The sequence below is a fragment of the Coturnix japonica genome, chromosome 23, assembly GCF_054131305.1.
Source record: "Coturnix japonica strain WE chromosome 23, WE-NBRP24, whole genome shotgun sequence".
Taxonomy (NCBI): Eukaryota; Metazoa; Chordata; class Aves; order Galliformes; family Phasianidae; genus Coturnix; species Coturnix japonica.
The window spans coordinates 9,935,190-9,948,183 of record NC_140685.1 but is presented as its reverse complement, the minus strand read 5'-3'; the positions used below and the strand labels follow the sequence as shown (position 1 = coordinate 9,948,183).

Below are 12,994 nucleotides of genomic sequence, written 5' to 3'. Positions count from 1 at the left end.
GATTAGACTGGAAACAAACAAAGCTCTGCTGGGAAACTTATTTCAGTTCTATTTCCTCGGTCCCCTCCTTCCGGAGCAGCAGACGGCCCCGAGCTGGAGGAGCAGACCGTGTTTCCAAGAGCCATCTGCACCCATTAAATTGCTGGTTTACTGTCTGTGCCTGACATTGCTAATTATATCTGCCCATTAATTCCTCTGACAGCAGAGATGGTTCTGCCCAGTTGGAGGATTGGCAACAACAGCAAGAAAATGGAGAAAACCAACCCGGTGTGCCAGGGGGGCTGGGGCTGGCCAAGGTCAGGAACCCGTCCCCAGCACGGAGTGAAGCCCCCAGAATAGCAGCGGGTCTGAAGCTGCAGCCCTGCTCACTTCAGCGTGGGGATTCCTGGCACAGCTCTGCTGCAGGAAGGGCTTGGAGGACGTTCTCTGGCTGTCTCTGTTCCAGCAATATTTGTTTCCATTTCCTGAGTCATGAAGGAGAGCAGTGAGGAGCAGAGGAACGGCTGCGGGAAGCACACAGCTCTCCAGCAGCATGGACGGGTGCTGCTCCAAAGGCTTTATGGCACTTTATGTCTGCTGAGGACCTGACCCGTTACAGATAAGGGGTATCAGCAGCTTAATTGGAGCTCGGCTGCCTGGCACCCGGGGCACCCTCTGTCCATTACACAAGGACTGTCTTTCCCCACCTCAAAAGTTAAAATAAAATAGAACACCGACCTTCCCAGCCCCTCACAGACCTGAGCAGAAGCTCCTGGTGTCTGCAGAGCAGTTTATGGTCCTGTGCAGGTGCTGGGCAGCTGGAATCAGTGCAGATCAATGAAATGAGAGGAGATGAGCTGCAAATGGCAGGAGCGATTTCAAGTGAACCTGCCTATTGCCTGGTCTTGCTTGTTGGCAGATCATACCTCTGATCATCTGCTTATTTGTCTGTTTGCCCTTGGAAGGATCTGGAAGGTTCTGGGTACTGGAAGGTCCGTGTCCATCTTGGGAGGTCCTGCTGCACTGTCTCCCTTTCCCACTCCCACTCATTCTCAGCTGTCCAACCCCATTAATTGTCTCACTGTCACCTGAGCTGTTTGTGCAATGCTCTGATGGGGCAGTGTGAGCCCTGCTGGAGCTGATGATGAGCCCTGCTGGAGCTGATCCTGTTTTCCAGCCTTTCTGGTTAAGGAGTCAGCCTAAGGCACAGCCCATAGTAAGGCCTTCCCTGCAATGCTGTCTGTAAGGATCACGCTTTTGCTAGCTTTGCTAAATCAGCACATTTGAGGATGATTTGGGTTTACTTTGGGTATCGGGGATGGCAGCAGAATGTAGTGCCCAGACGGTCTGTGCTCCTCCAGCCAAAGAGCTGCATCAGCAATTGTGATGGTGTCTGTCTGCATCGACCCCATCCCACAGCCACCAATCGGGGGCTGCAGGATGGCCTCATGGCCAGCAGCCGCTCTGCTCCAGACATGGCTGAGATGGAAGCAGTGCTTTGTGCCTGTCAGGATGCATCAGCAGGCACGGAGCAGTGCTTCAGCAGCGCTGCTTCTCTCAGGCAGCAGCTGCCCTGCATTGCTCTGCTGCTCACCGCCTCAGTGCAGGACTCCAGCCCTTCTCTGACCACATCCGTCCCAGAAACCAAACCTGAGACAGAGAAACGGAGGAGAAATGATGTTTCTTATCTAATGAGAATAGCACGGATGTGCTTGGAAAATTGCTCCCACGATCTCTAACAAAGCAGCTTTCTGAAGAAACGTTCCTGACTGCTTTCAGGTCACTGAACCGCTCTGGGAATTCTCCATCAGCAAATGCCTTTGTAGGCATTCACCCCATGCTGTGTTCCAGGCAGAGACGCTGCTGCTGAGCCTTTGCCACACCAGCAGCACGTGCAGCTGCTGTGCCCCTCCACGTGCAGACACAGAGCAGTGCAGGGTCACTTTCTCACTGCCTCTCCTGCCCAGTGGTTCCTGGTCAGCTCACGCCTTTGTTTGGGTTGTGAAGAACTCGGGCTTACCCCACAATGTGGTGTTGCAGTATTTCAGCATCTCTCATGTGCAGCCAGCAGTCATTGCCCTACATGCGTTGGGGCTTGCGCCTGTGCTGGCACTTCTGCATGTGCTTGTGTTCATTCTGGTGCCTGAGCTTCTCCATCTCTCCAGTTCAGGAGGATGAGGAGTTGCAGAGCTCCCTCTCCCAGCACAGAAGGCCTTGCCCTGCAGTGTGGGGTGAGGTCCCCCTGTGCCACCTCGCTGTGCTCAGTGCATGAGCTCTGCATCCTCACACCCCTCAGAGGAGGCTGTGCTTTGCCGCATCCCCTCCCTGATGACTCCAAGCACGAGGCCCCAGCCCCTCAGGTGAGTCAGTTTGAAAAATGACCCTCAGAGGCTCATTTCCCACAGCAGAAAATCTGCAGCCCCGGGTCGAAGCTCCCCCACACAAAAATAACCTGAGCAGAGCCATGTGCTGTAACTTGGTTTGAACGAGGAAACCGCAGAAAAGCAGAGCTGGAACCAGCTCAGCATCCTCTCACACTCCCTGTGCAGCACACAACGCACACTGTGCTCCTGGCTGATGCCCAGGGCAGAGCAGGAGGATGCGGGTACGGCCAGGCTGGGGTTGGCTCCTTCTCCCAGGTGAGGACGGGCAGAGCGGGCACTGCAGGGCTGGGGCTGCTGCTCCCCCAGCTGTGGGTTCCCCTCTGGGTGTTAGAACCGAGGCGGTCACTCGTCCCTGTGGGGTTAAGCAGTCAGCCAGGGCCCCCCAGTAAGTGCTGGTTTCTCTCTGCCATATGGGAGCACCTCAGGGGAAGGCGGCCTGCACACTGACCTGCTATTTCTCTCCCTTGTTGCTGCAGTTTGCCAGGCTCTGGTTGTGCCCAGGGAGGTGAGCGGCCAAGAGGGGGAGACGCTTTCCGTGCGCTGTTGGTACTCGAGGGGCTACGAGGGCTACAACAAGTATTGGTGCCGCGGGGCTGCACGGGGCTCCTGCCACAAAGTGGTGGAGACTGCAGGACGAGACGTGCCACGCCAGCACGGCCGCGTCTCCATCACAGACAACCACATCTTCTGCGTGGTGCTGCTCACGGTGCAGGAGCTCTCCATGGAGGACGCTGGGAGCTACTGGTGTGGGGTGGAGCGGGCAGGCTGGGACATCATGGAGCCGGTCACTGTGAGGGTGACACCGGGTGAGTGCTGGCATCGAGTGGGCTCGGGTTGGTGCTGGGCAGAGCTCTTCTAGGGGGCTGCTGGGCTGTGCCAGTGATGGGATGAGCAGCCCCTCGGCCCTGCTGCAGTTACATCAGTTGGCACTGTGTAAAGCAGCAGCAGGGCTGGCTCTGCTGCTCACAGATGGATGCAGAGCACTGGAGACCCGTGAAGGGTTATGCAGCACTGTGGCCAGGTCAGGGCTGCTGCTTGGGCTCCAGCACAGACTGCACACGGGAAGGACGGAAATCCACTGCCTAAAATCAGCAGCGAGAGCCACAGCTGAGCCACAGTGCTGCAGCCAGAGAGCCTGCAAGGCCTCTGAAAATGAAAGCAGGGCTGTAACACAACATCTGAGTTTGTAGCTGAGGAAAAGGGGCAGATCCAGCCCCTCCAGCTTTGGGAAAGCTCTGTTTCATGGCTGTCAGAGAGATGCTGGCAATGGCATCCCACAGGGATGTGGGCAGGGTAGGGGTCAGAGCTCACAGCTGAGCTGTGGGGGCACAGCTCCCACCGGGACGGTCCCTGACATGGCCATACCCACAGCTCCCAGCCCTGAGCCCTGGATCTCCAACACCACAATGGAGTTCCCCCATGACACGAATATCACTGCCACAGGGTGAGTCCATGGGCACGGCAGGGAGGGCAGTGGGGTCACAGTGGTGGGGCACCACATTCCCTGGCCTGGTGGATCATGGGCACACGATGGAGCCCGTATGCTCTGGGGCAATGCAACAGCAGGGATCGAAGCGTGATCTCAGGCCGCTGGCCCTGCTTGGTGGTCCATCCCACAGTGCAGGGCTGCAGAAGGAAAACACCCACCTTCAGAAGGGTCGGCAACAGCCCCCCTCCTCTCCTCCCAGCCTCTCTGGGCCAGCCCTGCAGGTCCTGCTGCCCCCCGTGGTGCTGCTGATCCTCCTGGCTATGGCTGGCTCTGCCGGGCTCATCCATGTCCTGCAGAAAAGGAGGAGGAGGAAGGAAGGTAACGGCACTGGGGCATGAGCTGGGGGTCCCTGCCCAGTGTGGATGAGGCACAATCCCAGCCTTGTCCCCCCTGATAAATGTGAGCTCTGATGACCCTTTCTCCCTGACCCCAGCTCTGCAGAAACCCCCGGGAGCAGCAGGAATCACCCAGCTGTGCTCAGCGTCACAGCAGCACCATCAGGTAAGTGCACGACCAACCCCTGGAGCCACGGACCCCCAAACATCCCCTGCAGCTCCAGGCTGCTGCGGCTGCACAGGGGCAGGGCTGGAAGTGGTGGGGACACGAGTGGGGCTGTGACCCACACTGCGGCCTGGTGCTGGACAGGACACACCACCACCTCGCTCCAAAGGCCCCACAGCCCCCAAACAGCCGGACCCTACTGCAGAGCTGGACAACACCTATGACAATGAGCTGTACCTGAGGAAGGTGAGAGCCCGGCCCAGGTAGTGCTGGCAGCACAGGGAGGTGTGTGCAGCACGGGCAGGGGCAATGCAGGTTGGTCACCCCCCAGGGCACCCACATTGACAGCAGTGACACAGAGGAGCAGCACAGTGAGCCCGGGGATGATAGAGTTTACATCAACAGCTGATGCTCAGAGAGAAGAGGATTCCCTGCAGTCCTGATGGGGAGTCACTTGTGGGCATCGCTTCGGGCTTTGCTCTGTGCCGGGAGCAGCGGTCCCTTCCCCTGTCCTTACTGCAGTCTTAGCAGCCACTGGGCTCTGACCCTGCTGCACCCCAGCTTCCCTCCTCTGCTTTGCTGCCGTGGATTGAGTGGTGCACCCAAGATGGGAGGAGCCCAGATCCACGTTCCTTTGGATGCTGATGCATGGGGTGTTCTCCTGGCTCGGCAGCACGCGGGTTCCTTCAGGTGTATGTAAACAGCAATAAAGAAATACCCTACAGAGCTCAGTGCAGAGGACATGGGGCAATCCGGTGCCTCTGCCTGCGGGATCCTGCAGGTGAAACAAGGACCGCAGGGCACTGATGGAGCTGGGGCCGTGTCAGTGAGTGGTTGGGATGAGCAGGGAGTGGGGAATGGAAACTGCGCAGGGAGAAAGGGAAGCCAGAGGTGAATGGGGATGGGGCAGCAGATGAGGTTTCACTGCTTCCCCATGAGGTTTATCAGCAAAAGCATGCTGGCAGTTTCCAGCCACATCTTGAACTTAGAACATTCTGCTACATACAGTGACCTGAGGCCACAAGGGTGGGAGCAGTTCACAGCCACTACCCCAGGTTCCTGGGAACAGGGGCAGGAGCAAAATGCAGAACTTCCTCTTTCTGTGCTGGTGAGTGGCGTGGGAGGGCATGGGGAAGATGGGCAGGATGGGAAGGAGCTGCCCCGAGGTCTTCTAGGGGGCACTGAGGAGGAAAGCCACGGGGAAGGTCACAGCCACAGCCGTGCTGTGTGCAGACTGTTCGGGTTCTGAAATTTTGCTGGAAACATGTAGAGAGAAAAACAATGTCACCCAGAAACCTCATTTGTGCCAAAAGAAGAACCTTCCTGGGGCAGCAGGCACTTCTGCTTGATGAACCAAACAAAGGCAGCGCGCTCACTGTGCCAGCAGTGAAGGACCTGTGTGGGGGTTTGGATCGAGTCGGGGTCTGCGGGTGGCACAAACCCCTCTGCTGGGACCCCGAGTCCCTCTGGGGCGCTGGGATGGGCACCAGGCTGGAAAACCCTCTGCATGTTGGTGTATTGCTGGAAACCGGTGGTGGTTCCGGAGAAAGATCATGAGATCAGAGTGACTCAGATGGGAGGGAGGAAGCAAATGCCTTTAAAAAAAGACATACGGAGTCTCAAGCAAACACTGCCCAGGGAGACAGGCTTGGGAACACACGAGCACATGCCAGCCTGCCCCATCCACCGGGAGCTTTGTGATTCGCCACAGGGAAAGGTCTGTGGTAGGAGAGAGAAGCTGAAAAATGAGGATTATCCTGGTTTGGATGTTTTTCCCAGGTAAGTTTGGGTCATGCTTGGGGTCAGAGGAGGCAGAGGGGTTGCAGCCATGCAGCAGGGATGCCCGCCATGCTGTGGGATACAGCTCAGTTGTCACCATCCTCCCCTGGTGCCTGCAGCTCCCGGCCAACTCCAGCCTACACTGCCCCTCATACTGCTGCTATTAGAGGCTTCTTCTGGCTTACTGCCATGCTTACTGGGAGCTCTGTTCTTGAGGCTGGGGACATCTCCCAGCACTGGCTGAGCTCACAGCTCCTCTCATGTTCCCTGCAGGTGTCTGGATGGTATCAGCTCCCTCGCAGGTGACAGCCCATCGGGGCAGCTCGCTGTCGGTGTCCTGCAGCTACCAGCTGGGCTACAAGCTCCACTCCAAGCTGTGGTGCAAGCCGTACTTTTTCAAGATCTTCTGCACCTACATGGCCCAAACCAATGGCTCAGAGGCGGTGGTGACACAGGGCAGAGTGTCCATCAGGGACAACCACTCAGCACTCACATTCACAGTGACAATGAGAGATGTGACACCAGAGGACGCGGGCTATTACTACTGCGGGACAGGGAAGTACCGGTGGCAGAGGCAGTGGCACAGAATCAAGGTGCTCGTGTCTGAGGGTAAGGCAGAGGGTGACCAGGACTGGTGCTGGAGGAGGCAGAGGGAGGATGGAAAGCATTGCACAGAGCAGAACCTCTCCCCCACTCCCTGGCAATGTCTCTGCTGCTCTGAGCCCACCCTTTGGGTTTCCAGTTCTCTCCAGGAGAGACCCTTCTCTTTCTCTGGCTCCTGGGTGTGCCTGCACCACATCACAGCAGTGATGCTCTTCTCTTGCATAACATTTCTCGAAGAAGAATATAAACATTCCATTTCAGTGCACTGTGCCATCAGTGCTTCCACTGTGGTTTTTTCTGCAGCTCTCAGCACTTTCCGTACGCCCACAGGGATGAAGCTGACCCCGAGCAGCAGAGCTGTGCTGGGTGCTGGGCCGGCACAGGGTGATGCCCACAGCCCTTAAGGGGCAACGGACCCCCTCTATCTCCTCCAAGGTCCCTGGGTGGGGGTCTCTGGGGGCAGGACGGGCTGTGGGGGCCCTGCATTGACTCTGTTTCTCTGCACTTGTTTCAGCCACAGCTGAGGCCGGTGATGTGCACCCATCGGCAAAGACAGTCCCGTCCCCCACTGGCTGTGAGGACCCTCCAGCACTGTGAGTTGGGGCTCGGGGTCACACTGGCTGAGGCTGCTCCCAAGGCATCCCGGAGGGTGAGCAGGTGGATGCTGGGCACGGGGATGCTGCAGCCCGCATCTTCCTTGCCCAGACCTGATACAAGCTCTGTCACTATCTCACTTCTCCCCAGGTCCCAGCTCGACATCACCCTCCTGCTGCTGCTCATCGGTGCGAAGGTGCCTGTGATCCTGGCCCTGCTGTGTGGAGCCGTGTGGCTGAGGAAGTGGCACAGGGGCTGCAGCCCGTGGGAAAACCTGCAGCAATCTGAGAAGTCCAGCAGCACCGCAGCACCGGGCAGCCCGACCCCCCAGCAGCCCGACCCCCCGGCAGCCCCACAGCATCCTTCTGTCCCCCTTCCCCATGCACTGCCAGGTCTGAGCCACTGGAGCTGCTCAGCATCAGGCAGCTCTGTTCCTGCAAAGCCTCAGCCCGTCCTGGTGCCCCCCAAGTTGCTCGAGGGAAGGGCTGCTGTGCAGAGATAGCGTTTGTGCTGAGCTGGAAGTGCCAACAAAAAGCAATTTTGAAACAAAGTCTGGGTATCCTGCAGGTGTCGTCTTTCTGTCTGTTTGTCTCCAGCACTGGCTGGGGCTCCATGGGCTGCTGACAAATGTGCAGGGCTGTGCTGCTGTGTGGGGAGCCCCCAGCTTTGGGGACACAGTGTCACATGGGAGCCCTGCGCTGCAGCCTGACTGCGCTACCCACGATTTCAGCCCTGCCCCACACACCCACAGCTGGCTGAGCCTGGGAGCTGCATCCTTCCATGGGATGGACACCCACCTCCTCAGACTGTCCATCCTGAGCCCAGAGCCCACAGCACACCTGGCTGCAGTGCTGCTTCCTCCCCTCACTGCGTCCCATCCGTGGCTCCACATCCACCCCCTGCTGATCTCCATCAGGGATGGTGCTCCTTCCCACGCTCTGTGCTCGGTGGCAGCAGGAGCAGTGCTGCCATTTACGTGGGGCCTTTCAGTGCACACTGAATCCTCTCCCAGTACATTCTGAGTGTCACAGACGATAGCTTGCCCAAATAGAGCTGTGGGAACCCCATCAGCCTGATGGAACCTCGTTCCATGGCTACACTGAACCCGACCTGTCAGCCAGGGCAATGGCAAGGGGTGGGAGGAACTGGAGCTGAAGGTGGACGAGGACTGGGGAGGGGGGAAGGCCTGGAGAGACACGACTCGGGGAGAGGGGTGCGATGGGTGAGGGCAGTGTTGGGCTGGGAGCTGGGCAGTGAGGCACAGGGTGTGAGAACTGAGTGCTGCCGGTGACAGAAGGATGAAGGAAATGAGCCAAGAGCAGAGGAAACCAGAATTGCACATTGCAGGCTGACTTCCGCAAGTGACCGGCCATGAGTGAAGCAGAAAGGGGAAGGCACAGCCCTGAGGGACAGGAACAGAGCACGATCTGCAGGAGGGCTGCCCGGGTTGGAAGCACAGCCGGTGGGGCCATGCGGCTGCTGCTGCTGCTGCTCTGCTGTGCGGAGCTGTGCCTCCCCGGCTGGGCGCTGCAGGGACCCAGTTCCATGACGGGGTACATCGGGGGGACACTCTCAGTGTCCTGCTCCTACCAGGAGGGTTATGAGACGTACCCGAAATACTGGTGCTCCCCTGGGACATTTATCAGCTGCTCATTTAAAAACTACATCGTCATCACCTCGGAGCAGCAGCCCTGGGAGCAGCGGGGCCGGATCTCCATCCGGGACAACCGCACACAGCGGGTGTTCACTGTGACCATGAAGGACCTGACTGCAAGGGATGCGGGAACGTACCTCTGTGGGGTGCGGACACCCATATGGCAGCAGGATGTCACCAACAAGGTGCGGGTCATCATGCTCTCAGGTCAGTCCCTCCCCGTTCCCTGCCCGGCACCAGAGCTTTTGCCCCCAGACCCACAACCATCACGTCGGGGCAGGGCTGTGAGATGAGCTGGGAGCGGGGTGCAGAGATGGGAGCGTCGGGAGCTGCTCAGTTTGCTGCACGCTTTCGCAGACACAACACTGCGGGCTGACACAACGCTCCCTCCGACCACCGCACGGCCGCTGCCAGTGGGGACGGACGCTGCGATGGGGACGGACACCGCTCCGGGGACAGACACGGCTCCAGGCCGCCTCGGTTCGCCGTCCGTGTTCCCGGTGCTGGTGGGGCTGCAGGTGCTGGCGCTGCTGGCCATGGGCGCGGTGGTGCTGTGGCTGAACCTGCCGAGTGGCCACCCGGCGCCCCGCAGCCCCGCGCAGTTTCTCCCCGCAATAAAGCTCCGCTCCGGCCCCCCGCCCGGCTCCGTGCTTCCCTCTGGCCGCCGCGAGGGGGTGCAGGGGGCGGGGGGAACCTCTGGGCCCGAGTTCCAGCCTCCCGACGGGAGCGGTCCCGGAGGCGGCGGCACACGGAGCTCCGCTGCTCCTCAACCTCGGCGTCCCGCAGCCGGTGGGGCCATGAAGCTGCTGCTGCTGCTGCTCTGCTGTGCGGAGCTGTGCCTCCCCGGCTGGGCGCTGCAGGGACCCAGTGCCGTGACGGGGTACATCGGGGGGTCCCTCTCGGTGTCCTGCTCCTACCAGGAGGGATATGAGACGTACCCGAAATACTGGTGCTCCCCTGGGATACTTAACCACTGCTTATATAAAAACATCATCACCTCGGAGCAGCAGCCCTGGGAGCAGCGGGGCCGAACCTCCATCTGGGACAACCGCACGCAGCGGGTGTTCACTGTGACCATGAAGGACCTGACTGCAGGGGATGCGGGAACGTACCTCTGTGGGGTGCGGACACCCATATGGCAGCAGGATGTCACCAACAAGGTGCAGGTCATCGTGCTCTCAGGTCAGTGCACGTGGGGCTCCCCATCTCCAAGGAGAAATGCCAGGAGCAGGGCTGTGGGATGCAGCCATGGGGAGGAGTTGGGCCCCCAACATGGAGCTGCCCTGGGATGTGTCACCAGGCTGTGCAGGCTGCCACCATGGTAGGGCTCTCACCATGGTCCCTTTTTGTTGCCCCAGCTTCAGTTGCCCCCTCTCTGCTGGGCATCACCCTGTTCTTATGCTCCGCTTCCACCCTGTTCTCATCCTGCTGCCTCTCCCTGTGCTCCCCTGGCCCATATGTTGTGCCATCACGGGGTCCCTCACTCCCACCCCATTTCCCACCGAGGAGCAGCAGACCCCCAGATCAGAGCCATACAGGTACCACCGCTGGTGTGTGTGGGGGGCTGGGACTGCTGGGCCCCGCTGCAGCCCTGGGGAGGGGGCTCAGAGCCTCAGCCCTGGGGCTGTATGCGCTGTGCAGAGGGGACTCTGGGTCCCCTGGGGTGACACTGAGTGCATCACCCCCGACTCTCCCAGCCTGCAGTGTTTCCCATGGTGGCAGGCAGATGTGCTGAGCACTTCCTGTTCTTTCACAGCACTGCCCTCCACATCAGCCATTCCCTCTGGCCCCATTTCGGGCCCCACGTGGATGTCTCCCCAGCAGGAAACTACAAAGCAGACCGCACGCCCCACTTCCCCCGGAGACCTCAGTGAAGGGCAGTGAGTACCACCCATGGCCTGCGCTGCCTGGCGGGCTCAGACCTCCTGCCTTTGCCTTCAGAAGGTGCCCTTGTGTCCTGTCAGACAGCTGCTCTGCACAGAGAGAAATGTGGGACCTGTCACAGCTGTGTGAGACGAGAGCTTGGGCTGCACCGCTGATCCCATTTCCTTCCCCATATCGAACAGGGGCTGCTTGCTTGTGGGAACCTGCTTACGCGCTGAGCTGGGTCCTGTTCTGCTTTGCAGTCACTCGTGGCCTCACAGGGGATGTCCAAGGGCAGGATGGCAGCAGCAGAGCTTCCCCTCTCCTCTGTCTCTCAGAGGTGATGCAAGACGTGGGCAAGGCTGAGGTTCCCATCAGCGTGTACAAGGGTGATCCTCTAAACCAGTCCCCTTGACACAGTGACCGTGCCTTGTTACTGCTGGCAGCAAAGCAGGTCACCAAACAGTGCATCCAAGGCAGAGCAGAACTAGTGGCAATAGGGGGTTATTGAAACACTGGAGGTGCTGCAGCTCTCAGAACGGTGTCTGCTGCTCCTTGCAGGCCAAGGACCGCCTGCCTGCTTCCCTTGCTCTCCAGGCAAGCCCCTTGCCCACAGAAACTCTTTCCTCTTGCAGGTTGGACATAGTGATGGACATCCTCATCCCATGCATCGCGGTGGTTTTGTTTCTTCTTGCACTTGCTGCTGCCGTTCTGGTAATTCTGTCTCGGAAGAGGAAGAAGGGTAAGCAAAGCTGGCACCTGTGCCTTCTGTGCCCCTCTGCTGGGAGATCTGATGCAGTTTGGTGCCAGGACAGGGAGGGGTGTCGGGGCTGCCATTGTTCCGGTGGGTCTGTGTTTGTTGCAGAGCTGCTTTGGGTCAGGAGCTCTGGGTTCCTTCCTGCTCTGCAGTGAGGTTGGCTGCAGCAGCGCAGGTTTCACATGTTGCTGTTCCTCTGCTTTCCCTTTTGTCTGACCATGACTGTATCTCACGCAGCCCTCGCAGGAGCATCCATCGAGATGTGCAGCACTCATGGCACAGCCAACGCGGTAAGGCAAACAGCACGGGGAGCTGTGTGGGAAGTGCTGCACTCTGTGCCACCATCCCAGCACTGGTCACGGAGGGCAGTGGGATGGGAGCTGCTGGAAGCAGGCCCTGACTCTTCTCGGCTGTTTGCAGGAGGTGCTGCAGTATGTGGATATCAGCCATGTGGGCACGGAGCAGAGCCAGCTGTACAGCAACGTCAGGGCTGCTCCTATATCCCTGCAAACAGACACAGAATATTCCGAGGTCAAGAAGCCCAGCCAGGTGGGAAAGCACAAGGCAGCAGCAGGCAGAAACCCCACCTGGGGGCTGTAATGGGTGGACCCGGTGTGGGGCAAGGACAGGTTGGATGGGCAGGTTACACATGGATGATAACCAGATAATGAGGGTGCCCTCGTGCTCTCTGGTCCTTTGGCTGCTACTGGGCACTTGAGAGGGATGGAAGAGGCTCCAGCTGTGTGGATGTTCCTTGTTCTTTATATATATTTTTCCTTCTTTTCCCAGAATTTGGCAGTGAATACGGAGACCCCTAATACCCAGGTGTGCAAAATCCCTCTGGAGGAGCAGGAGCAGCTCTATGCCAACGTGGTTCCCAGGCAGCAGCGCGCAGCACAGTGAGGATGGGCAGCCAGCACCGCTGTCTGCTGGGGCCGATGGCAGCGGGAGCTGCTCGGGACACCGGGACCCACTCGGGGGCATCGTGACGGTGCGTTGGGCAGCCAGGAACCAACTGCGCGACAGAGCGGCTGCTTTCACAGGCTCCGGTGCTTCTTTGGAACAGCCCAAGACAGGAAGAGGTTGAGCAAGAGGGGATAATAACAGCACCCCCTGCGCTCAGGGACCTCGTGCCCAATGTGGATATCACATGGCAATGTGGCAGCCGTGCAGGGAGCACAGACTAGTCCCCGCGCTGTGTCCCGGGCCGGGCTCAGCTGGCACAGCCGCTCCCGTCCGCCCCGTCCCGCAGCTCGGTTCATCACTGAGCCCTGGGCGCCCACCCGACGCGCTGCTCCCCGCGGACCGTCGCTCCGTTCCCATTAAACAGCCGGTACCCGGTGGATCCGTCGCACAGTTCCGTCTCTTCTCTCTGCGGCTCCGGGCAGAGA

At 59.4% G+C, this 12,994-nt stretch overlaps 3 protein-coding genes across 5 annotated transcripts; all 3 read left to right on the top strand.

The window, feature by feature from the left end:
* The first annotated feature begins 2,433 nt into the window (after positions 1–2,433).
* Positions 2,434–4,023, top strand: LOC107322374 (CMRF35-like molecule 1). Its single transcript, XM_085523152.1, has 3 exons — positions 2,434–2,618; positions 2,840–3,169; positions 3,735–4,023. Exons 1-3 carry the CDS (start codon positions 2,579–2,581, stop codon positions 3,809–3,811), a joined length of 447 nt encoding a protein of 148 aa, XP_085379278.1. The 5' UTR covers positions 2,434–2,578; the 3' UTR covers positions 3,812–4,023.
* Positions 4,024–5,971: 1,948 nt separating this feature from the next.
* LOC107322375 (protein CD300H-like) lies at positions 5,972–7,895 on the top strand. 2 transcript variants are annotated; one of them, XM_015880356.3, is made up of 4 exons: positions 5,972–6,132; positions 6,406–6,741; positions 7,250–7,328; positions 7,480–7,895. In XM_015880356.3, exons 1-4 carry the CDS (start codon positions 6,099–6,101, stop codon positions 7,829–7,831), a joined length of 801 nt encoding a protein of 266 aa, XP_015735842.2. In that variant the 5' UTR covers positions 5,972–6,098; the 3' UTR covers positions 7,832–7,895. The 2 variants fall into 2 exon arrangements, with proteins under 2 accessions (XP_015735842.2, XP_085378775.1); XM_085522649.1 differs by having other exon boundaries at positions 6,406–6,725; positions 7,250–7,384; positions 7,480–7,749.
* A 765-nt stretch (positions 7,896–8,660) lies between these two features.
* LOC107322373 (uncharacterized) lies at positions 8,661–12,946 on the top strand. 2 transcript variants are annotated; one of them, XM_015880353.3, is made up of 7 exons: positions 8,661–9,190; positions 9,341–10,165; positions 10,740–10,863; positions 11,482–11,588; positions 11,841–11,893; positions 12,024–12,152; positions 12,393–12,946. In XM_015880353.3, exons 1-7 carry the CDS (start codon positions 8,701–8,703, stop codon positions 12,504–12,506), a joined length of 1,842 nt encoding a protein of 613 aa, XP_015735839.2. In that variant the 5' UTR covers positions 8,661–8,700; the 3' UTR covers positions 12,507–12,946. The 2 variants fall into 2 exon arrangements, with proteins under 2 accessions (XP_015735839.2, XP_085378774.1); XM_085522648.1 differs by having other exon boundaries at positions 9,001–9,168.
* The last annotated feature ends 48 nt before the right edge of the window (positions 12,947–12,994 follow it).